We start from the raw sequence: 25,389 nt of genomic DNA, 5'->3' as shown, positions 1-25,389 counted from the left end.
TGTGACTTTGTTGTAACACTTCCTTTTTTGTGTGTTCCGTCTTCTGTGTTACGTGCAGTTGCTGAGTGACAAGTTTGCCCAAAGCATGCCACACGAGCTGGATGGACTCATCTTCCAGCCCACAATGGATGTGAGTGCAAGGCCCCTCCCCACTATCTCATTTCCACCATGTTGCTCATACGTATTGCAGTGTTTGGTTCAGTTTATTTCACTCGCATTAGAAGCACACTACATGTACAAATCTGCCTACAAGAGCAGGGGCTAGAGTCAAAGGCTATGCAGGGACATTGTGTAATTAATTTGAGCACCGTAGGAGCTCATTGGGCCAAACTGTTAGTCTGTTTTTATGTACCCGATGCAAAAAAGAACAACTACGTTTGCTTGATGCGAATAACGTGTAGTTCTTGACAAACTTTTTCAGTGACTGTTAATCACCCTGGCTCCATGTTTGGAGCCAGGGTGATTGGAGCACCCATTTGGTGCTATTCAAGAAAGAAGGCAAGAAGGAGAAAACAAAAAGTTCCTCTGTGCAAGTTCATGAGCATGTTGAACTCTATGCCTTAGCACCTGCATGAGACGGGTGCTGTGGCTGATGCACGCTTGAGGCTTGTGTGCTCATTGTTGCACCAGGAACCAAAGTTTGCTCGAGCTGGGCGTGGTAGTTGAAGAACATGCAGTGCAGATGGCTGGCAGGTCAGATCTTGGCACTGCTGGGGGCATTCGCAACTGCATGGGCTCCATTCTTCTCAGGTGTAGGTGTGTGGTGCACTCGCACATGCACTTGGCAGCAGCCCCACTGCACAGGGAGGTAAGGAAAAAGAGAAGTGACGGCGGTCATGTGATCTCAAATATTGTGTATTGTGTGGGGCACCCACGGAACCAGAGGCAAAGCGAAAAATACAGGAACTGCTCGAGAGAAAGAGGGAGATCAAAAAAAAAAAAAGTGAAAAACTTGATCAGTGCTTGGACCTGAACTAATGCTGGCAAGTAGGTTACTTATTTTTTTTCACTCTGTAAGAATAGTATGTTTTCACTGCTGGCGTCTGCTTCTTGTGCTCTATTACACTATGGAAAGCATAATGGATAGGTTTTACTTCCTTGCGTACAGTGTTTGACTTCAAATCAGGATATCAGGTCACGCTGAAGAGAGAGAATACAGGCTAGGAAAGAGAGCTGAGAAAAGTAGGAACGAGAAACGAGGTTCAAACAGATTTCTTTTTTCTGTGCGTAAAAATGTGAGGTGCAGGAAATGAGGTCGAGCCGTCCCATTTTTCCTTTCTCCCTGCACAGCCATATGTGTTTGGGCGCTGCAAGGAAGTCCTCAAGTGGAAACCCCCGCAGCTGAACACCATTGACTTCCGGCTCAAGATCACGCGGGAGTCGGGCATGGGGTGAGTGGCGGTTTCTGGCTGCGTATGCAGACCTGCGACAGGAGTGCCTCAGCTGGAAGCAGCTGTACTGACCTTCATCACAAAACTTGGATTTTTTCGCCAAAGCAATACTACGCCAGGTCTAACCGCGTGTTGCGTATGCTGTACGCCAGAGCCGGCGCCACGCTTGGCAGGTGATGTGACGTCAGCTCACTCCGTTGCTATGACGACGCGTGACGTCAGCTTGCTCCCCGCCGCAGCTAAAAGGGAGCCACTCGTCGCGTGTGCCGTCACCCCCCAGCCGGCGCCGCGTCTAGCAGGGTGTCTCTCCGTTGATATGACGACCTCCTCGCCTTGCACTCGCTCCGTGGTGGCTTCCCTGGGATATACCCAAGAGTGATGCAGAAAGGGCCAACATACGTCGGGACCAGTATCCCCCTCTCCCCACTTCATAAAGCAACAACCACCAGCACCACCACTGGGATATATAGCGGTGCGATACGCGTTGTTTGGTTGATCAGTCTCACCATGGAAGTTACTGAAGAAGAGTCTATATCTGAATCTAGTTGCTCTGCTGCTTCGGAACAGTTAAATTCTTATGGCGAAAGCTAAGCAAGCTTTCGCAATTCAACCAGGTTTAACCAGAGCTAAACCACAGCCAATTCTTTTTTTTCAGTGTTGCTTGTTGAAGTCTTACCGATCGTCAAGGCTGTGCTGTCTCGGACAGCATTTGTTGATTCAGCCGTGCCAAGTCATGGACAGTGGAACATTGTTGAAAGGACCAGCAGGAATTTTCTTTTGTGTTGTAATGAGGCCAACAGCCCCTGCCTTTGTTTTGTGCACTCGTTGGCAGCCGTATTAGCAGCTATGCGGGGCAAGCAGGTGGAAAGCCTTTATATACAGTCAAACCCACTTATAACAATACCGCTTTTAACAATATATCGGATATAGCAATGGACAGTCGCGGCACCGTCACCTTTGCAATGTGTTCTATGGTAAAATAAACCGCTTATAACAATGCTATCATACTAGATTGTCGGTTATAAAAATTAAATGTAGTCATTTGGAGCCAACCCTCAAAGAAAAAAACTTGCAAATGCAGCTACAACGCCAGCCAAACTACGCTTACGGCGCAAAAAACACGCACGTATGCGGAGCCGCCCGCACAGCGGCCACAGCGGCTGTGAAAAGATCACGTGACGACGCATACGAGGCGAGGCGCATGGGGTGAGCCGGAGAAGCTTGTATGACTCGGAGGAGGAGAAAAGACGGGCACTTTCCTCAGAGCAGAGGTGGAGAGGGTAGGGAGGCGCTTCCTTTTGTTGCTTTTGTATCCGCGTGGGGAGCAGTCCATTCTGAGGGTGCGCCGCCCGTTGAAAACGCGTCACGGCATTTCAGCATGGGCTGCCCCATCTTTCCCACTTTCTTTGGCTCCTGCTTCACGAGCTGCACATGTTCCGAGGGCAGCGTACAGCGTCAAAGCACGTGCGTTGCCAGCGTGGTTTTTATCATCTGCCATCACCGGCCTCGGTCCTGCTGGTTCTGCAAGCCCATCGGATTCCTCCCCAGAGTTCAACAATGGACGATTCTCCTTCAGAAAGCGCGGCCAGCGTGGCTCTACCGGATCAACTGCCACAGAAGAGAAAGCGAGCGGCAATATCTTTGGAAACGAAGCGGAACATTTTGAGGGAGCACCGAGGTGTTGAAAAAGTGTGCAACTTAGTACACAAGTACGGCCTGTCACAGCCGACGGTTTCAACCATTATCCGCAACGCGCTCAAGATGACTGAAAACGAATGCCATGCTAGTGCTGGCCATGCTATGGAGGACGGCCGGAAGAGGATTCGGCATGGTGCCTACAAAGACGTGGAGGAGGCACTGTATCAGTGCTTCCTTAGCGCACGTGCTATGAACTTGCCAATTAGTGGCCCGATTTTAGCGGAGAAGGCGAAGCACTTTGCGTATCTTCTTCAAAACACCGATTTCCAGCCTGGTGGTGGCTGGATTCAGCGCTTCAAGGAGAGGCACGGAATCATTTACAAGGCAGTCGTGGGCTAGGCAGGGTCGCTCGATGTCGACGCTAGACGGAAGTGGTTGGAAGAGACACTGCCGTACATCCGCGAAGCATATGCAGACTGGGACTTGTACATTGGTGACGAGACCGGGCTATTCTTCCAAATGCTTCCATCGAAGACGCATGCACTCAAAGGCGATCCCCCTGTAAGGGCGGCAAGCAGAGCAAATTGCGGGCGACCGTTTTCCTCTGTGCGAATATGGACGGCAGCGACAAGTGCCCCGCCTTCGTAATTGGAAAATCTAGGAATCCCTGCTGTTTCCGTGGTGCTGCGAGGATTCCAGTTCGTTACCGTCATAATAAGAAAGCGTGGATGACGCGTGAACTTTTCCGCGAGTGGCTGTGCGAGTTCGATCAGCGGATGCAGCATGAAGGCAGGAAGGTGGCGTTGATCCTTGATAACTGTACTGCACACCAGACTGCCCAGAAGCTGTCGCATGTGAAAATTTTCTTCCTGCCGGCAAACACGACTGCAGGCTTGCAGCCCATCGACGCAGGCGTGATTGCGTGCTTCAAGGCATTGTATTGCCGGCGTGTGTTGAGCAGGCTTGCTCTTAACCTGGACATTGCTGTGCATGAATGCCGACCCGCTCCAGACTTTGCTCCTGATGGCTGTTCAATTCATTTTTGGGGCATGGGCAAAAGTGAGCTCCTCCACCTTCATGAATTGCTTCCGAAAAGCGGGCTTCGCCGGGGATATCAGTGACGCGGAGTGTCACGAAGCTCCTGCCGATGGAGCGATTACAGAACTTAGGTCCACGGTGCGCGGCGATGACGGCGACGCGGAAGGGCCTGAAGAATTCTTGCACGCCGACGATGCAGTCACCACAAACGAAGAATTGACTGACGAGGCGATCGTTGCAGCAGTCATCGGCATGGAAGACGATGACAGCAGCGATGGCGAAGATGAACCGGAGACTGTACAAGTTGTCTCTCATCAGGAGGCCTCAAGAATGATCGAGTTCCCTGCGGGACTTCATTTTTGCAAAAAACCTTTCACTCGGACATGTCCAACATTTGGATGTCCTCCAGAACGATGTCAGCAAGATTGCCGCGAAGCAGTCGAAACTCACCGATTACGGGTTTGTTTCAGCAAAGAAGTGAAAAGTGCAAGCTATTTTGCCCTATTTAAATGCTTTCAAGTTTTAATGTTTTCTTTGTTTTTTTCGGGCACTAAGGGATTTTCCAAGCTGAGAGGCAGCCGCAGCAACCTTCTCGTATTTTTTACAATGCCCCTTTCGGTGCCACCAAAACGATGTCTCGGTGGAGCTCGCATGTCACTTGCCGTCCGTGACCCCTCTTTGCAGTTGTTATGCTTTTTTTCGTGCAACCCTTTTATAACAATTATCGGTTGTAACAATGGAATTTTCGTGGCACTTGAACATTTTTATAAGTGGACTCGACTGTATATTTTTTCTTACCACATGCGAGGAAGGTTGCCAGTGCACTCAGTGATACATCTGTAATGTTAGCGATGCTGGAAAAGTGAGCAGCACATGTGTGCACTGTAAACAAATGGATGAGCTGAGGCTGTGGTTCCACAGTGGTGTTTTAATAGAAGTACCTATTCACCGAGCGATAATTAGGGCTCATCAGAGCTTGGCGTGAGCTGTAGTGCTCGTGATTGCACCCTGGGCTGCACCCGCTGTATTGAAAGCAATGCGATGGACTGTTTGCATTTGGTTCTAGTATGCGCAGCACCAGTTGCCGGGAGTCGCCAAATCATTCGTTGGCTGCATGGGAGAGAGAACTTCCTTCGCAGAAAACTTTGAAAGATGTTTAATGGGGACGCCGGTCTGAAATGCGGAAAAAAATCACAAAAAAATCGGGTTCTCAAAACCTCACATTTTTGGCATGCTTATTGCATTCACCCTTCTCTAGAGAGTTAAGAATATCAGAGTCCTAGAAATATAAAAAAATTGAAGTTTTATGCGCCCGCGTGACTAAAAAATGATCGTGAATGGCGAGACAAAGCCAAATTTAGTGCCGCTCGATCCACTTCTGCTCGTCTGAACGCGGTCATTTTGGTGTCGTTCGAAAGCTCCAGTTGCCGGGAGTCGCCAAATCACTCGTTGGCTGCATGGGAGATAGAACTTCCTTCGCAGAAAAATTTTGAATGATGCTTAATGGGGACGCGGGTCTTAAATGCGGAAAAAATCACAAAAAAATCGGGTTCTCAATACCTCACATTTTTGGCATGCTTATTGCATTCACCCCTCTCTGTTAAGAATATCAAAGTCCTAGAAATATAAAAAAATTGAAGTTTTATGCGCCCACGTGACTAAAAAATGATCGGGAATGGCGAGGCAAAGCCAAATTTAGTGCCGCTCGATTCACTTCTGCTCATCTGAACGCGGTCATTTTGGTGTCGTTCGAAAGCTAGCTTCCTCCACTACTTTTCCAAAAAGGCACAGGTCGAGCAGTGTGCGCCTGTCGCCGCTGAATGGTTGCTCACGTCATTCCGGTGCCGACAGCTCTCGAATGTCAGGAGAGGGGACACATGGAGTGTGTTGGTTTGGTGATGCAACACAAAGAGTCCCGTTTCCTGGGGCAGCGGTGGGGGCAGACCGAGAGAGGGAGCATGCAGAAAGAAAGAGGTGCCTCCGCGGCCAGTCTATCGGCGGCAGCATAACTGCGCACGCTCTCCTCTAGTCCGGTTATGTTGCCTCCCAACTCCCTCACTCTCTCCACCCCACTTGTAGCGGCATTGTGTGAGGTGGTGGCAGCTGCTGCCACAGTTGCGCTATCAGCCAGTGCGAACGTGAAACATTCTCCTCGTTTATGACTTCGAGTTATGGGGATTTACTGTAAACATTTCCAAGGTGATTTCACCTACATTTATTTCTTATTTTGGTTTCTGTTGCGCATTGCCATTTCGAGTCTTCATGCAAAGGCTGCATTAACGAAAGCCTGGATGTAACCAAAAATCGCAGACTTCTTTCAATTGCATTATATCCAGGTCAAGCTGTGCTAATACAGTACTGCCATCGCCTTGGCTAGGTTTCAAGTCCCAAATTTTGCTGAATTCCTAATAATGATGATTATGTATTTTTATGCCTCAAGGGCATCTGCGGCCAAAATGTGCCATGGCACAAGGTGTTTTCACTTGCTCAAGGTGACGCCAAAGACCCATTTCTCAAGCATTTCACCCTGATTAAGCCGAGCACCAGGCCAGGGGAAGCTTGTCCCCCTTGTATCACCGGTGGGTACCCGGCAGCACTCCCACATGCGACTTGGATGCTCACCCACTAGGCCACCACTGCGGTCGGTTTTGAAATTGGGAATAGCATGTCATTTTTACGGGGCTACCAACCGTTCATCTCGTAACATACGGATAGAAACTTCAAATGCAGTTTTCGCAGTTTCATATTTTTGGTTGATTTCCTACGCCTTATGCACCTTTTTGATAAACTTTTTTTGTTTTATAAAAACAACTTTTGTACCATTATCTTCAGGGAAAACTGAGGCACCCAGTGACATTCTTACTTTTTTATTGAGGCCATGTATAAAAAATAATTCGCAGTTAGGTTAACGAGCTGCAGTGTCAACTAATGGCACCTTTTATGCTTTACGTAATTTTTCAGGATGGCATGTTTGTAGAGAAAAACTACAAATGTCTCCGGGTATGGGAACTCTTTGCCTATCGATTCATGCAATTAAAAGCAGCAAAATGCAATGTGAAAATTTATTAAAGCTGCATAAGAAATTACCTAATTATGCTCTAGACTTTGTAAGGTTACTTTTGATTTAAGTCCAGCAGCTCAAATGTGATTGCATATTTCAAATCTACAGAGCAAAACACGTTTGCGTGCTGACTTTCGTTGTATTCTAGACATAAATAAAAAGTTCCTCTGTGATTGGAAAATGGCCATGCTCCCAATATGCTGGGATGATTGTTAATTGGCAACAAGAATAATAATTTAATAATATCATAGTGATATAATAATATAACATAATAAATCATAACATAATAACAATAAAATATTAACCGACAATTACTTTACGGGCAAGCACGTGTTGATGTCCCAGGCCTATGAGACGAAGTTTCGCAATTGAAACTGAAATCTGACCATTCCACGTGGTTTCTAACTCACCACTGCTGCTTAAAAAAAAAAACACTATAGGAACTGCCAAAAGTGCTCAGTGTAGCCTTTGCCTTCGAGAAGGGCGCAGCACAACGGACCCCGTGATCGCCAGCTGGCGGACTATGTCCGGTGAAAGTTTCATTTTTCACGTCGCCTTGTCTCGTTAGAAAAAAAAAGAAGAAATTGAAACTGAAGAGATCGTGTTATAGAAGCAGCTTGTCCAGGAGCACTGACCTTATTTTTGGCAGCAGGTTCAAAATGTCGATGCGATGGCTTATGGCCTTTCTTGACATCATTATAATAAAAAATCTGCTGGTGCATTTGGTAAAATATCTTGGCAGTAGTGTGTTGCAAAAATTCTAAAGCACTGGATAAAACCACTCTCGTCATTTAAAAATCAAGCACATTGCATGAAATACAAAGTGAATAGTAAAACGAAACACGTGCGACCATGTGCTGATATTCTGGGCCTCTGTGACGAAATCTTGAAATCTTGCAAGCAAAACTGAAATCCAATTATTTTACATTGTTGTCTAACTCACCACTGCTGCTCGAAAAAAATAAAAGAAAGCGTTAAAACTGACAGAAGTGCTTTTGCTTTTGGGGAGGAATAGATTTCGATATTTGCACACCTCTAATTAAAACGCAATTTTTGACTCTGTGGATCCAGTGTTGCCACAATATTTTGCTTTCGTGCTTTGAGAGAATGACATGGGTGCGAACTTTTATCAGTGGGTTTAGTAAAAAAAATGTGAGATTCTGCCGTGAAAAAGCGAACAAAATCTGACAAGCAGCCAGGATGAGAAAGTAGAGATTGACAGTGATCATGGAGCATGGCACAATGTTTACCACAGCATACCTGCCAACTCTTTCGAATTATCCATCAAATGTACGATTTTGGAAGGGTATTACAATTTTACAAATCTTACCCCAAATTTTACAGAAAATAATTTTTTTTTGCGAAAAACGTTTGAAATTCTGTGGAAAAAAAACCACACCGTTGCCAGTGGTACCTTGTGCCGCCACGAGGACTCTATATATGTACCATCTGTGAAATTAGCAGCAGCAGCTGGAACATTGTAGATATAGTAGATGAGTAAAATAGAAGAGGACTCCCCACTCCACACAGGTTGAGGTGGAGAAGGGAACCTCGCCCGCATCACTTATGCATTCCGGGTTATGTATTAAAACATTATTAATTCGACGCAACTATTTAAACGTTTATTCCTGCTCCTCAACACCCATTAAAGGGAAGCTGAGATGGTTTTTTGAGAATTCGAGTCTACGGAGCTTCTAGGTAAAGCATGCAAAGTATTTTTGCACTAGTATTTAAAATGGTGACGTAATCGTCGACTGAAACTGAGACGATGTTCATGCTTCTCCTCACTGCGTTAGAGAAGTGCGAGAAAACTGCGAGGAAACTCGTTGTGACATCATTATATCGAAAAATGTCTGCTGTTTTCGCCTGCATGTTACTGTGCATTGCCCGATGCCGCGAAACAATGCTTTGTGAGATCCACCTTCAATGGCGCTAGTTTTCTTAAATGAATCAACTGTTTATTCGCTGGAAACGTAGTGCCATCGTATGTGGCGTCATTAATGGGTCCTCTGCTCGTCGCTGTGCACTGCAGAAAAGCCTCAACGCCGACCCCGCTGTATTCGGGGATTACATCGCCATTTCAAATGCTATGGCAAAACGATTTTGCAGGCTTTACCTGCATGTTTCAGATATTCGTCCGTTTTAAACTCATCAAATTCTAAAACTTGTTCAGTTGCCTTTTAATTCGGATAATTCGGACTGCCGCCAGTCTTGCCAAACGCCCGTGTGCTGTTTGTTTGGACGGCCAGGCACTGGTATCAGTCAATTCGGACAGACTTCCGAGGTGGTGCCATGTCGCGGTATCACCTGCTCGGCAGACTGATTGCCGATATATTCGTCCCCAGGCCTGAACTGCATGCTAAATAGCGTCCGGCGCTCTTCTGACATGCGCGCAACTACAAGTGTTTTGACAAAAGGCAGGCGCCCGACGATAGGCCGGCCGATGAAGTGTCTGGCCATGTAGCTTCATTTTCGGAGCTTCGCCGCCAGCTCGGAGCGGCAGCGGCTATCGGCTGCGCTCGTTCAAGCCCCCCAGCACTTGTCAGTCAGTCAGCCGAGCTACACACTGTTTAGATGGATGATTGCATTGTCCTGGACGTTTTTTGTATGTTTGGTTGTTTGTTTATCGAAGGCATCTTAATTGCCGTTCCGGCAAGGCTCTGAACCGTTGCTCGCATCGGTCGGTTCTTGCTGCGTGGTACTTTCATTTTTCCAGCGTGCCGAAATTCCGCGCTTGCCACATGCCGTTCGTCGTTTGTGCGTTTACTCACAAGGAACGCCACGCTGGTGCGTCGTAGGGCCCATTCACACTTGCGAGTCGCAGAGGGCACGTGGCTAGCAGTCGCTTGCGACCAGGCAGCAGCTTGACAACACCGTTGTTCACACTAGCAAACGTTATCTGCGAGTAGCCTTCTCATCAGATTCTTGTTTGAAGCGAAAACTCTCGGGAATGACGTTCGCGCACTTTCGAGAGTTTCGTCTGCTTTGGCCACGTCTCCTGCACTCGCGCTCTGTCCTCTAAAGTGCTATTCCCATAGTATTACGACAACCTGTGCGAAGAGGAAGATGTTGTGGCGGTTTTGGCCATACAAGTGTCATGATGACAGGGGTGCACATTTAGGGCTGCCCTGCCAGCCTGTATGCCAGCCAGCAGCGCCAGAAAATTGCACTAATATTGTTTTTTCACGTTCATATCAAGGCCTGGAGTAGAGGAATTTCAAACATGAATCATTTTCGAGGATTGTTGGCCAATACCGAGTTGCTGGCAAAAGGGATAACTGCGATTCAAGCAAATTTCTTCCCTTAGCTGGTTTGCTGCTGCTGCCCAATGTGGCTCGCCTGTTGTCTACTAGCTTTGCTGCTGAAGACATTGCAGAAATCGAGCATATCTTTATTTTATTATGAGACGGAGTTCACGTAAAGCTGCAACGAGAGTAGCACATTTATTACAGTGCTGGCCAGTTCGAAAGCGCCCTCAGTTGCTTGCGGCATCGAACGGCTATGCTTAGCGACGACTAGGGCAGCCAGGGAGCAGCGCATTTTTTTGCCCGGCGTGCCCGCGAGCGGCGTCATTGCCGAAAGCTCGGCTGGCTCGCTGATTGTTTCAGCAGCTTGCAACTCTCAGTTGCAGGGCTGGAAAATCGAGCAGCGAGCGACTGGCCTGGTTTTCGACCAGTGCGACCGTTTGCGAATGGCGCTTTTCGACCAAAATGGTTCTGCAATTTCTGCGACTTGCAACTGCGAATGGGCCAGTACACTGAAAGAAGTGACACAACACGACATTTTGCTTTAAAATAAAAAGTATGCTGGCTACCCCCCATTTTGGTTGCGAAGGTTTTACGAATTTTGCAGGTATGCCAGAGGCATACCATTAAAAGGACCGACCACTGACCGAAATACATCATGAGATTATGACAGAAATGAAAAGATTGTTTGAGCACTGCAGTTCTGAAGGAGCACTGATTGATAATTGTAATTTGCCATTGAAAATTGCATAAAAAGGCATCATACAGTGAAAATATCGCTGATTTGTTTTAAGTGCACTGTGCTTTTTCCTTCAGGAGAGTTCGTCATGTTTTCCTTTAGTTTACACTCTGACCAGTGTGCTCTTTGATGAAAAGCAACACTCTTTCGCATTGTCGACCATGTGCTTTTAGCTTGTATTATTAAATGGTGCCACAGTGCTTTGCATTTTTTAGATTGAGAGGCAGCCATGGTCCACTAAAACCGTCGATGAGGTATACATCACAGTGCTGTAACAGCTTTGGGCGTGGAAACTAAAATGGACACTGCCCTATACTGTAAAAAGGTCTGATTACTGTTTGGCGGGTGAAATTCATATTCGTTTTTGGTACAGCACTTTTGCCGACATGCAGTCCCCATCGCGCTCGCTGATCATGGTTTCGAGCAGTGGGATACATAAAAACGGGTGCATGAACTAACTGAAAAATAATTCGGAAAGCTTCTCGCTGTGCTTATAAAAATTGGGTGCCTAAAATTCAGTGTTCGGTCACTTTAAGCATGGCAATTCTCATGCGTGATTTCAGTGTGGGCTGTCAGACTGTCCTTAGTGTCTGCATTCCTGCCGCTGGGAGCCAGCTTTGTCAGTTTCCTTGGCCGGTTTTGTGTGCGTTTCCTTTCTTCGGTATAGCAATACTCCATCTGACACTTGACGCGTCTGACATATTTCTGCCCATGTCTTGTGCTCATGTTGTACGTCGCTGTTGTTTGCAACTGCAGCCTGGTGCCAAAGTCGATCGGGCTGCTCTTTGTGGGAGGTAAAGAACAACCATACAGCCGGATCACAAAGGTGCGTTTCTAATGCCCATCCCTCTCTTTGCAGCACAGTTTCTGGGCGTCTTATGTCACATATAGCACATGCTGCTTATGAGATCTTGCAGCAGGCCCTGAGGGTGTGATCACTGTTGTTTTTCTCCTCTGAAAACGGCTCTCCAGCCAGTGGCGTTGACCGATTGTTGTGATGTCGTGGTTAATCTCATTTCATGGAGGCACCTGCCTTCATCTGTGGTATCGGGCTAGGTGTAGTAGGTAACAGCAACTTCATGACAGTTGGTTGGCGCCGTTGGCTGGAAGGCCTTCTTTGAGGGACGTTTGCCGATTTGTTATTGAGTCATTCTGAGTACAGTTTGCCTCACTGCACATAGACAGTGCCACAAATTCATGATGGGACTATTAATGAGCAGTTGGCATGAGCAATAGTTCGCACTGCTGCGCGAAAAAAGGGCGCCACAGATCTGGACAGGGCACTTGGCCAGCACGGTGCAGCGCCTCTCACATTTCCTCCTCTCATTCCTCCTCCAAATGCTCCAGGTGATGCTGCAGAACTGAGAATGTGCTCGTAGCTGCTCCTATAGTAAAAAAGCGCAAAAAATATTAGCCGACAATTACTTTCTTGGTACTGCAGTTTTTTCGCACAACTGCTGCAGTACTCGGAACTGCACTTAGCACCGATCAGAGGCAGCTGTACGTTTCGACTTGGGCGATGTGCACAGCGTTCTGCCGCTGATGAGCCTTGCCTCGGAGCCTTGCCTTGCGCGCGGCATACCTTACCAATGACGGCATTGGTGGGCAGATGACGGTGCGCGCTACTCTGATGCCATGGGTCGCCATCGGGAACCTGCCTGCCTTCACGCTACCACCATGCCCTTCTCCTGCATTTTCCTCCTCGTGCTCTCTTTCATCCTCCACTGCGCACCATGCTGAGTTACACCGAGGCATGCCGCTCAACCCGATAACGAGTGCCTGTGAGCTGAGCTCTAAAAGGATGTGGTCTAAAAGGAGTAGGCTATAAAGTGCATGAAGCAGTGCCAAGTTGAATCTTGTTGTTGCCTTTGTATCCTGGTGTCTGCTCTGTTCATGGTGGCTCCCTCTGCCTCATAGTTGACTGGCCTCACATGATGTGACACATGCAGGTGACAAAGCAGTTGAAGGCGCTGGACAACAAGATAATCGAGTGCCGTGTCGAGGATGGCCAATGGGTTTTGCTGCGGGAGCGAACTGACAAGTCCTTCCCCAACAGCTTCTCAACAGCTGAAGGTGCGTGCGTCTGAGCACATTTACGGTTACTGTGTTCAGGTGTTGAGTCAAGTGCACGGCAGGCATTGTTGTGGGTGGCTGACCATTGCTGGCTTGATGGCAGTGGCGAAGACTGCACTGGATGAACTTTCTTCCAATTGCTCTCAAGGGCAGCTTGCTGCAGAGGCCAAGAAGTGTGCATGCGCAGGTTATCATATTCCTTGTTTTCAGGAAAGGGGTGAATACTGTAGGGGGTGTACGAATACTGAAATAATTTTCGAGTACGAATTGAATATCGTTCAGTATGAAAAAAAGTTTCAGGAATTGATATGCAGGCAAATGCTGTTTTCATTTCTTTCAAAATAGTGTGCAGTCTTTATAATTGAAATAAACAGAACTAGGCTGACTCAGCACCCTATAAAAAATGACATGCGCAGAAATGTATACTACCTGATTAGACAGCATAATAGTACCCAACATGTAATGTAGTCATGCAAAATGACGAATGAAATGAGATCCATGAATTGACCTGTGACTGGCAGCTAAAAAATGACATCATCATCATCATCGCCACCACCACCACCACCACCACCACCATTTATTGTACTCTTAAAAATGCCGTCTGGGATATTACATAAGGGGGGTGGGGAAGACAGTGGTGTAAAGCGGTCATACAAAAGCATGTGAACATCAAAAAACAGCACAAAAATAACAAGAATAACAAGTTTGACGTGAAATTAACGTTAGGTAATCCAAATAATCCAAAATAATATATGACAAATAATGTGGTAGTATATAAAAGTAAACATCAAAATGTGTGGTCAAAGCAAGCTGCAATAAACATGCAGAGTGGCGTAAAGTGGGAAAATAGTTGTAGGAGATGACACACAATGACACAAGCTGTTCAAATTGCAGGCAGAGCAGCGCGAGGGAAGTAGTAGCTATAGTTGGTTCAGGTGGTCGGTTAGTAGCTGCCTAAATCTGGTGGGACTAGGTTCGATGACAGTGGTTTCAGGAATGTTCCATCCTTCTATGGCGATGGGAAGGAAATATTTGTTGAAAGCATTGGATGAGCTTTGCAACCGCTGAATGCTGAGGGAGGTGTATAATCGGCGAGATGAGCATAAGGGAGCATGTAGCAAAGTGCTTAGGGTTCAAGGTCGAGAGATAATTTTAGGTTAGTAATGTCGAACCCCTCAACTACATTAGTACCGTATTTACTCGAATCTAGGCCGGCCACGATTCTAAGCCGAGACCCGAAAGTTGAAGGCCACAGAAAAAAAACAACTTACGATTGTAGGCCGGCCGAAAAAACAACACTGTTTATACCTCATTATCACAATTATTTTTATGACGCGACACGACTGTTCTTATGTCGCCGCGCACGTGAAAGTGCGTGGCGCGAAACGACTGCACCATGTGTCTGCGCATAGGCGACTTGGTGTAGAGAGAGGAACTCGAGTGAGACACAGCGGGAAGCATCGTGCCTGCATGCTCTGCCGAAGCGTGATTGATGGCCCCGAGAGGGACCGTTGAAAAAAAAAAGCTGCCAAAGGAGCTTTGAGAGAAGAGGAGGAGGAGAGGCGGCGTTGGGCGAGGAGACATATGCAACGCCAGCCCGGGATCAGCCCCCGCTCATTCGTCATCATCATCGCTGACTTCTTTATCGCTGGCCTCCTCGAACAGTGCACTATCTTCACTGCCATCAAGTGCATTAGAGAGGCAGCACTTGCGGAATGAGCGTGCAACCAAGCTTTCTGGGATGTCATCCCAGGCTGCAGCTATCCAAGTGGCTACAACTCCCAGTGAGGCGCGCTTTATTCGGCCTGTTGGTGTAAGCTCACGCCGCTCTTCACTAAGCCAGTCCACGTAGTACTTACGCAGCCGATCCTTGAAAGGCTTATTGAGGCACACATCAAGAGGCTGCAGCTGGCCTGTCATGCCACCGGGTATGATGGCGACGTCTGTACCGGCTTCGGAAAGCGCAGCTTTTACGCCGTCAGTGAGGTGTCCACGGTAAGAGTTCAGGACGAGGAGGGAACGTTTGGCCAAGAGGGCCCCTGGACGCCGCTGCCAAACCATTCTGATCCACTGCTCAACCATATCGCTCGCCATCCATCCATTTTCGTTGGCGCGGACGATCACATTTCTTGGAAACACTTCCCGAGCTGGTAGAGTCTTCCTCTTAAAAATTATATATGCCGGCAGCTTGTGGCCATCCGCCGTGCAGGCCAGCATTACAGTCATGCGCTGCTTTTCGTATCCGGCCGAGCGCACTTTCACTTCCTTGGCACCTTTTTCGTTCACGGTGCACGCCACTGGCATGTCAAACCATACCGGCGTCTGGTCAGCGTTTCCCATTTGTCCTACGGCGTAGCCGTGCTCCATCCTCTTCCTTATTACGAATCGCTGAAATGAGATCAGCTTCTCTTCGAAGTCGCCCGGCAGCTTTTGACAAATGAACGTGCGACGTCGGAGGCTGAAGCCAAAGCGCTTCATGAACTTCTGCAACCAGCCCCGGCTGGCTTTGAACAGTTCCCGGGGGACGCCTCGCTCTCTCGCCAGCTCTCTTGCTTTGGCTTGCAGCACTTCCGTGGTCACTGGAAGTGCCGCTGACCTCTGCGTCTCCACAAACTCGGCCAGAGCTACCTCCACTTCTGGATGGCGGCCTTTCTTGGGGCCCGTGAAAGCCGTTCTCGTTGCCGCGCAAGCAAAAATTTCGTTACGCTGCCCCCTCCAACGGCGAACATTCTTCTCATCCACGCCGAAGTCCCGCCCGGCTTGAAGATTTGACGACTGCTCTGCAGCGACTATAACTTTCCGCTTGAAGGCGGCACTATAATGGCACCGCCTGTTTGGTGCCATGGTGTTGGTGATAAAAACTACGCACGAAAACTTCACTGCTGCGAATGTGCTCACGCCACCGCACGATAACAGAACAAGGCCAAAATGGCAGCCAGTGCTCATGTGTGCTTTGATCAGTATCGGCTACGGATAGCAATGGCTACGGATAGCAATGGCTACAGTGCTGTCTTTCGTTGGCGTTTTGGGGGGGGCGCCACCTGCGTGCTACATTTATTCGTATTTTACGAATACGAAACCTCGAAACGAAATCCTCGAATCTAAGCCGACATAAGAGTTCTACATCTCGTTTTTTTGAAAAAACTATCGGCCTAGATTCGAATAAATACGGTAATGCTGTGTTGAGGCAAATACTGCGACACGTTATAAAGCGAGCTGCCCGGTTCTGAGTAGCTTTAAGCAAATGTATTAAGTGGGCCTGGTGACGGTTCCATATTGTTATGGGGAAATATTATTTACATTTATTTACAAGCGTTAGGGGTTAGAATAAAGAGTTCCTAGCAGGGAGCACCATCACGAACAGGGAGCCACATTAACCTCTTCTTCGTTCGTCCTTTCATGCGAGAGGCCACTTCGTCTTCCACTGCCACTTCGTCGTAACATGACTCCCGGCGGCACGAGCGCCGCCTCGGCGCTAGGCCGGTGGTCGAGAAGCGACGTGGTAGGGCTTGAGGCGCATGACATGAACAATATCTGTGGGTGGTCTACATGATGAGGATGCAGGCGTATGAGGAGCAACTTCATACGTGACGTCGGTGACCTGACGCACCGCACGATAAGGGCCATGGTAGGGGGATAGAAGTTTCTCAGAGAGACCGACGCGGCGAAAAGGGGACCATAGAAGAACGAGCGACCCCGATTCGTAGGCGACGTGGCGATGGCGATTGTCGTACATAGACTTCTGTCCCTTCTGGGACGCTTGGAGCCGACTGCGGGCGCCTTGGCGAGCGTCTGCAGCTTGAGCAGTGGCGTCACGGGCGTAGGCGGTGACGGAACGGTCAGCGGATGGGACGAGTGTGTCCAAAGGCAGGACGGCGTGTCTCCCATATAAAAGATATAACGGAGAGTAACCAGTTGTGTCATGCCGGGAGGTGTTGTAAGCGAACGTCGCATAGGGCAAGGCGAGGTCCCAGTCTTTGTCGTCGGGGGAGACGTACATAGACAACATGTCTGTTAATTAAGTCCGGTTCAAACGCTCGGTTAGCCCGTTCGTCTGCGGGTGGTAAGCTGTGGCAATCTTATGCTTGGTAGAACATGAACGCAGGATGTCGTCAACAACTCTGGACATGAAATAGCGTACGCGGTCCGTGAGTAATTGACGAGGACACCATGTTGTAGAATAAGATTGTGCAAAAGAAAGTCAGCGACATTGGTCGCGGAGCTCGTGACTAGCGGTGAAGGTTAATTGTGAGCAGTTAGTCAAAAGGCAGCGAATCCAGGAAAAGACTAGAGGGTTGAGTGACAGGCATGCGAGTTTACAGATGAGACATTGGTGAGGAATGCAATCAGATGTTTGAGAAATTTAAGTAAATGATGTCTGTTTGAAATAATGAATCTAGACTTAGATGAAGATCAGTTGTGAATTCAAAAAGTTGTATTTCACATGAGAAGCCTGCCCTGAAACCATGTTGTTTGGGAAAGAAAAAAAAAGTTTTTATCAAGGTGATTTGCAATATGGGAGTACAGTATATTCTCGAAGAGTTTACACGAGATGCATGTTAATGAAATTGGACGATAATTCGAGGGGCCAGTGCAGCCACCGGACTTAAAAACTGGCACAACTTTGCTTGCTTTCCAGTCGTCCGGAATTTGATCAGTTTTGCGAGACTGGTCGAAAATGGGCTGTAGGATTTGGCTTGACAGTTCTTTAGTTCCTTTGAGGATTTTGGCAAGTATGTTGTCAGGTCCGGGGGAAGTAGATGGCTTGAGATTATCGATGAGCTTAGGAATTCCGTCAGATGTGATGGTAACAGGTCGCATTGAAGAAAATTAGGTTGCGGTAAAGTAATCCTGTTTTCCGGTGGTTCGTGGGTGAGGACTGAGGTGAAGTAGGAATTCTGTATCAGAGCATTCGGAAAGCGGAACGTGTGTGCCATCCGGTCTTCTCAAGGATATGTTGCACAAACTGTTTTTGTTGGGCGTTAGCAAATTTCAGAATTTCTTTGAGTTAGTATGCATTATGTCTAAGAGATCATGATTGTAGAATTTTCTTTTAGATGACCGTAATAACGGAGTGCATTCGCGAAGGCTGGGGAAGTATTTATTCCATTTCACAGATGATGCTGAATTTTTGGGATTACGGAAGAGGCGTTTTTTTTTTCCGCGATAATTTGCGCAATGCATTGGAATACCATGGCTTAGTGGCGTCGCTGCAGATGCAGATAAGTGGTACGTAAGCGTCAATGGGCGATAAGAGTTGTGTTTAAAATGGCACCAGTTTTCATTAATGGATCTCGTAGGCATGGATAGGAGAAAGGTAGCGAAAAATTGTTCGAGGTCAGAGTTCACGCTCGCTAAGTCAGATCGCGGATGTATTTGACGGATGGTTGTTGGGCAGAGATTTCAATGGTTAGGTTGAAAAACAAGAGGCTGTGATCTCTGAGTCCACTAGAATATGAAAGAGATTGGAATAATTCTGGACTGAAGACGAGAATGAGGTCAAGGATATTTGAGCCTCGTGTTGGCTCATGAACAGCTTGGAGAAGGTAGAAGGTAAGAACCAGTTCAAGTAAGTCTTTAGATTGGCGAGATGATGCAGTCAAAGCTTCCCAGTCGATATCCGAGTAGTTAATGTCGCCACAGAGCATAATATTGGGGTGGGGCAGTCGAGAGTGCAGGTCTTGAAGCACAGAGTGAAGGTCCGTAATAAAAGACTGATCTGTGTCAGGTGCTCGATAGCATGCAATTGCTATGTTTGTACAAGATGGAAGACAAACTTTAAGGCACAGTATTTCGGTGCGGCTTCAACTATTTCCTTTTCTGGAAGGTAACTACGGATATTTGTCATTAGGACAGAAGCTTTCTGATAAGTAGTGGTAGGGCGCAAGCATTTGGATGGTTGGACCTGTGGTAAAAATGGGACTCATGGCGCCTGGGCTAATCGCTATGGTTTTAGTTCTACAACGAAATCCGTTTCGGCGTTAAAAGGGAACTGTCTTTTGCCGATAAGTACTTGTTGTAGCAGACCTTAATGAGGCGTTGCTTTGTTGGCCGCAAGAAAAAAAGTTTTTTCCTAGCTTGTCGGAACTTTCGCTGAATAATCCTCATGGACTCAGAATGAGGTTTCTTTCAAGTTTATGCCCTGCAACAAGAATTTTTTATTTATCTTTAATGCGTGCGAGCTTAACAATGATTGGGCGGTTTTGCCTGTTTGGAAACGGCCCAGTTGATGCGCACGTTCTATGTCTTGGTCATCAATTGTAATGTCTAGGTGTTCAGACGAGAAGGAAATAATATGTGCTTCAGACTGTGCCCAACTTTCGCTGGGTATGATCTAGTATGATGAGTATGATCTAGAGCTAATGTGAAACAAAAATAGATTTCCTCTGCCTGTGCCACTAATATGAACATGATGGGTAATAAAACCTCATAATTTGGGCTTCATTGACTGGTAGAAATGTCCACATTATTCAGATGTCAACTTATAAAATGCCTCCCCCCCCCTCCCCCCCCTCCAGAAAAAAAAGACTGCTGTTGAAATGTGGTAAAGCCTTATGAGGAGGCTCATCGCACAAACAGTGAAAAGACCGTGATGACCGTGGAGTTTCAGTGTGCTGGAAGAACAACGTGGACATAAGCGAAGGGAACGCGCAAATGGGCGTTTGAAGGGTGAAAGACAAAAATAGGTTATCAGCGACTGTCAGTTGGTGCCTGAAAGTGCTGAGTTTGGACAGCTGGAGATTACGCTGCTGATAGCCGCCATTGCCGCCGGATGGTGGCGAAGGTCAAACTAAAACTGCGGGGCTCCGATCGTTGCTAAGCCTCCTGTTATGCACGTCACAGGTGTGCTGGTTACGATGCACCACGCACTAGGCATGATTTTTAAGGCGCAAGCCTCACTTGGCTCATGAGTGACGTGGATGGAAGTTGTAAACGAAGTTGTAGATGGGTGTTGTCCGCACAAACTGACAATCATGAATTGTATTGTAATTAAAATAAAATGTAAATGTTGAATAAGCAACATATATGTAATTCAATAAAAATGACGTAAAAATGTAAGGTAATAATAATAATAAAAATAAACTCAAGTAAATTAATAAAGATAAAAATAAACACGAAAATACAACTAATAAAAATTGAAAAAAAAAGAAAAATGGAGGGAGAAAAGAGAGAGAGAGGAAAAGGGAAGGCTTTCGCATTTCCGCCCTTAAGCAGACTTAAGTGCAGTCCTGTAATTTCTGCATGATCGCTTGCCCTGTCGATGAGGACTTGACTTGGCCCATGTCGCAAGGTGAATAAAGCTGTGTAAATGGTACCTTGGTGCAGAAATATTGGACAAAAAATTAAACAAAAAGTAAACAACTTATTGACAACATGATATCCCCTGGAAGAAAATAATTTTGAAAGTTCTAAAATGTACATAACATTTCAAAATTGTTTAGTAACTGCCTACTAAAAGTTTGAAAATGTAACTAAAAAATTTATTGTCGTAGAAAATGTTTTCTGACACTACTACATAAAAAAAACTCTCTTTTCAGAGTGTTCTTATGAAAGTTTTTCACTCGGAGCAAAAAATTTTCAAAGCACAATGTAAAACATCAAAATATAGCTTGGTAAATGTACTTTTCAACATTTCGAATCTTAATTAAGAATGACTTTGAAGAAGCTGAAAAAAAAAATTGTAGAAGTACAAGTAGATCTCTCATACTATTTGTGATGATTTGCTCACATGAAAATGAACAAAGGTAAAAAAAGAATACCTGGAAAAGCTGCAGAATGCTTTGGTTTTACAGGAACATATTTCAGAATATGTTGTAGAAGATTTAGGACCGGTTGGAAGATGTCGACAGTGCCGCCTTGGAGGGCTACTACAGAGTGTCAATCCTAGGTTGATGCCCTGGTTTCTACGGGGCTTGTGGAAGTAGATCTTTGCCCATATGATGTTGTGGCGCTACAGTAAGCAGAACATCGTTCATGACATCAATAGGGAGCGTGAGCTGGTTCTAGTAATGAGCAGGCAGACAAGAAGCGGAGAACGAAACGTTTGGTTAGACAGCTGCCGACGTTCCGTACTGAGGTTACATAGTTCCATCGTCTCAATCAAAATCCACTGATGCAGTTTCATCATGAGAGTAACTGCTGCGTGACGCATTGAAAATATCTGTTAGATGTAGCAGAATCGTCCAAAGTGGGATTTTCTTGAACACGCACTATCCTTGCGGCTGACGCAATGCTGTGAGCATACTGTGCTGAAACCCCAACTTCACAGGTGTTTCAAAAATTTGCTGCCTTGTGGCAAAAATACAGACTATGTGTAAAATGAAGTATGGTGTCTAAACAACCCACAGGACATCGCAACAAGTTTTCGGTGGCCCCAGTAGCACTAAAATTGGACTTTGAATTCTTTGATCACTGGTGATTGATTTATACTGGCATGGTAACGAAAGATTTAAGATCTACAAACCATTTTTAAACAACCAGTTATGGGTGCGATGACCTAAGCCTCAAGTAATGTGCACTGCTCGTTAAGTCATAGAATATGCATAACTACATGGCTTCATAATGGCAAGGGCATATCCGAGGCCAGCAAGCGGCTTTGCCCTGTGCGAGTGCCTATCGAGTGATGTTGTACTGTTTGTCCGCAGGTGTCATGGAGAGCATACGGAATCCTATCGACAAAGAATACCTGCTGGATTTCATCAGCAAGCATCTATGGCGGAAGAAGCCGACTGACAGTGAACTGATGCCGCCACCAAACTGGGTTGCGCATTGATTGTGTGTTTCAGTGGTGTTGAAACTCGCAGTGTCTGGCCCCATCGAATAGGACAGTGCTACTGCATTGCACCTGGAGCGGTGATGCCCCAAGTGGCTTCAGAGCTTCGGGACACGTTATTCAGTGACATCATCCTTCGCTCGCACTACGCATCCACCAGCGCACCGTGTACTTTGATCCTCAGGACTCACGACTGGGTGTAGAGAAAGGTTGAACGTGGTTGTTAGCAGCATTGTTTGCACCATCTGGTGTGCCATCCGCTTACTACGTCTGCACTGACAAGGAATGCACACCTGTTCTTGAATGCAAAATGGTGGCTTAACAGCTGCAGCACCTCAACTAGAAGGAATGCCCCGCTCGCTTTGCATGGGAGATGCAGCAGAGTGCTCAGTTGTTAGAAACACAGTGGAGTGTGCAGTGCATCAGGCAATGTCTGCAAGATATGCTTTTCACGGACACTGCTGAAGCCGCATCATCTCATGGACATTATGGCACCGCTGCCTGCCCCTTAAACCATGTCTTTTCTTTTTTGTTTTATCCACCTTCACCGTGTGCTTTGCACGTTGTTGCCATGTGTGTGGCACGTGCAGGAAAGTTAGTTTTGTTGGTGTCAGCCTCAGTTTAGAAGTATGCTTGTTGTGTTGACGATACTAGTTTATCTTGGACATGAGTTTTTGTAAAAGCTTTCTGGATTTCTGTGATGCAGTCAATCACATTAAAGTAAGTACTTTGCCATTGGTTTGCCTTTCGAGACAAGAAGGTTGGTTATCAGCACATCATTGAAAGATTGAAAGGCGGGCAGTTAAGCAGTTATCTCTGATGCTTCCTGCTTTTATTAGGCCAAAATATCGAGGGTTCAAACAAAGTTGGTAGGGCTGGGGAGGGTTGCCCTGGGAAAGAGAATGGGTACATCAAGGTAAGCAAAAGATTTTGCTTGAATGTTACTGTTTTTGTTGCCTCTTATTTTCTTTATTATTCTGGTTTTGCTTTCCACTTTAAGTTATGTTCAAACCACATGGTGTGGCCCCCCACTTTCAGTGCCCCAAAATATGGTGCTGGTAGTGACAGATGCTACTCAGCGTTGCACATACGTGTGGGCAGGCATACGTATGGCTGTGTTGAGGGGTGTATACTATGACTAGCTGTTCTTATGTCAAGTATTGCACTGGTTGCTGTGTAGTTCCCACTCCGTGTGATGAAACTACATTAAAGCAAATGAGAGTGGAGATTTTTATTGCTCTGGTGATAATCTGTAAGGGGGGGAGGGATATAGTTTCTTGAGTGTGGCCTGGTCTTCTGTGATTGCCTTGCAGGTATGTTGCTGTTAAGCAATGCAGATGCAAACACTTCCTAAATTCTGGTGTCCCTAAATTTCCTGCTGTGCGCATTCTAACTAGTGGCATGTCTGTCTGGCCTCACCGTATATTCTCACAAACTGTCGAGATGCGCTGTGCGAAGTGCACTGAATGGCGTTCATTTGCAAAAAGGCTGCCGTCAAAGTTCTTTTTTTCGAGGATTACAGTAGATATGCATATGGGGCTTTGTTTTTAGTGGCCTTCTTTGCTTGAATAATTGGCCGCATGGTTCCTGATATTTCCCCTGCCTCTGTGACATTCTAGCTGCAAAAAGCTTATTGTAATATGCCTCCACACCACTTCTGTAATAATGACTGACACTTCAAAGTTTAACGTAATCTTTATTTCAAAGACAAGAACTGTGTCTAGAGGGTGTTTCTGGAGTGATGAGTGGTTGTGGTGCATGCATCAGATATTTGAAAAGTGGCACTTTGTTTGGGCCAGTAGTAAGGGTGATATGAAAAGGCAATGCGTCTTGAGGTACACACTTGTCTGAAAAATCATTACTAGTATTGCCTGTAACAGCTGTAACTGTGACCTAGACTTGACACTTTTAGAGCGTGCTTACTGTGAGAAGACAATGTATATATATATGTACCAAATCCATTGGCTTTTCGAGGAGTGTTCAGTAAGCTTATTCTCCTTGGTTGTAACTTTTTTAAGTGACGGAATTGAAAGGCGTTGCTCTGAAATAAAATTTTGGAATGCCTTTCTTTTTCCCAGTGGCATGTCACTTCTTGGTATAATACCACTGAGTGGCAGTGCACTTTTGCCCAGCAGTAGAGTATTATTTACATGTTGTCATCAAAGAGGGAAAGTGCCTGTTGACGATGCCAAGAGCACACTGCATTTTTGACCTTCTTTGTCAGATGAGAAGCATGTACCCTTCAGATGTTCCTGCTTCGTATTAAACAGGAAGAAGTGTGGCAGCATGAAGTTCAAGGTAAAATGTGAGCGAGTTGAAACATGCTTTATCCTCGCTTCTTCCATAATAGTGTACAGGAACCTAGTGGCAGAACTGCATCGCTGTTGGTGTGGACTAACGCTGTTGGTGTGGACTAAAGTGAAAAATTATGTGCACCTAGGATATAGGACATTCCTGGCTTACGTCATAGTGTAGTATACCTTTCAATCGCATCCGTTGATGAGAAAGTCGCATCCTAAGAGGCAGAACTTAAAAAGAAAGCTTACTTTTGGACAGCCTAGATGCATCGCGGTGCCTAATTTTGAGGACTTTGAGAGGTGCCATCAATTCACCAGATTTTATTTAGACTGGTGTGGTATTTATATTTATGCTTCGGTGGCATAGAGTTCTTGGTGCCCTGCGAGCTAGGCTTCGTTGTTTTGTTGCAGGCTTTGTCACGTTTTTGTATGTGTGATGCCCAAGTGATGATTTATTTACTTTTGTTTGCGGTACATGTAGCCTACAATGTTTTTTTTACTACAGTTTCGAAAGTGCTGCATGAGTGGGTACATGTTTGCCATCATAGAATAAACTTGGTAAAGAGCGCTGTTTCATTGTTTAATTTGCAGCCTTGCTTGCATGAGGGCAGTAGGCAAAGCCAAAACCGTGAAAATGGGCTTGCATACACTTCTGGCCGATACAAGGGAAAACACATCAGCTTGTGAATTGTGTTCCAGGCAGCATAGTGTGTCTTTCACAGTGGTGGCTACTTCGGGAACCTACTCCGGATAGCGGCCTTGGCGTCACGGGCTAGTGCAATGACGCAGGTGCAGATTCAGCAGTGCGTGACTCCAAAAGGGAGGCAAGGAATCCTCGGATGCGATCAAAAGCCACAAAAGCTGCGAATGTTTTGCTTAGAAATTCAGGGAGAGCCCATTGGGATTTATTTGTAAAGCCTGTTGTGGCTGAAATTCACATTGCAAATTGTAATGGCGGCAACTGTCCGAGTCTTTTTGTAGCGATAGCTACATTGCGCTAGCATTTCGAGCCTTCGGCGTGGCGGTGGCGCCGCCGCCACATGGCTACTTTGTTGGTCACGTGGTGCGGAGCAGCTGCCGGTAGCGCGGCGCTCCGGCGAAACCGAGTAGGGGGAGGGGGGAAGAGAGTGAATC

At 46.5% G+C, this 25,389-nt stretch overlaps 1 protein-coding gene across 1 annotated transcript; it reads left to right on the top strand.

Annotated features, from left to right (window-relative positions):
- On the top strand, positions 1–24,825 carry LOC144127980 (mRNA-capping enzyme-like). The gene is made up of 5 exons (XM_077661008.1): positions 1–130; positions 1,291–1,391; positions 11,869–11,938; positions 13,062–13,185; positions 21,831–24,825. The coding sequence occupies exons 1-5, from the start codon at positions 86–88 to the stop codon at positions 21,956–21,958; spliced, it is 468 nt and encodes a 155-aa protein (XP_077517134.1). The 5' UTR covers positions 1–85; the 3' UTR covers positions 21,959–24,825.
- Positions 24,826–25,389: the final 564 nt, after the last annotated feature.

The sequence above is a fragment of the Amblyomma americanum genome, chromosome 4 (assembly GCF_052857255.1).
Source record: "Amblyomma americanum isolate KBUSLIRL-KWMA chromosome 4, ASM5285725v1, whole genome shotgun sequence".
Lineage (NCBI taxonomy): Eukaryota > Metazoa > Arthropoda > Arachnida > Ixodida > Ixodidae > Amblyomma > Amblyomma americanum.
Note: the sequence above shows the minus strand (reverse complement) of the source record. Positions and strands in the feature narration are given on the sequence as shown.

Coding starts and splice junctions, on each gene's coding strand:
- LOC144127980 (XM_077661008.1), top strand. CDS start 86: ATGCCACACGAGCTGGATGGACTCATCTTCCAGCCCACAATGGAT. Junction 1,392..11,868: donor ACGCGGGAGTCGGGCATGGG/GTGAGTGGCGGT, acceptor TTGCAACTGCAG/CCTGGTGCCAAAGTCGATCG. Junction 13,186..21,830: donor CAGCTTCTCAACAGCTGAAG/GTGCGTGCGTCT, acceptor GTTTGTCCGCAG/GTGTCATGGAGAGCATACGG.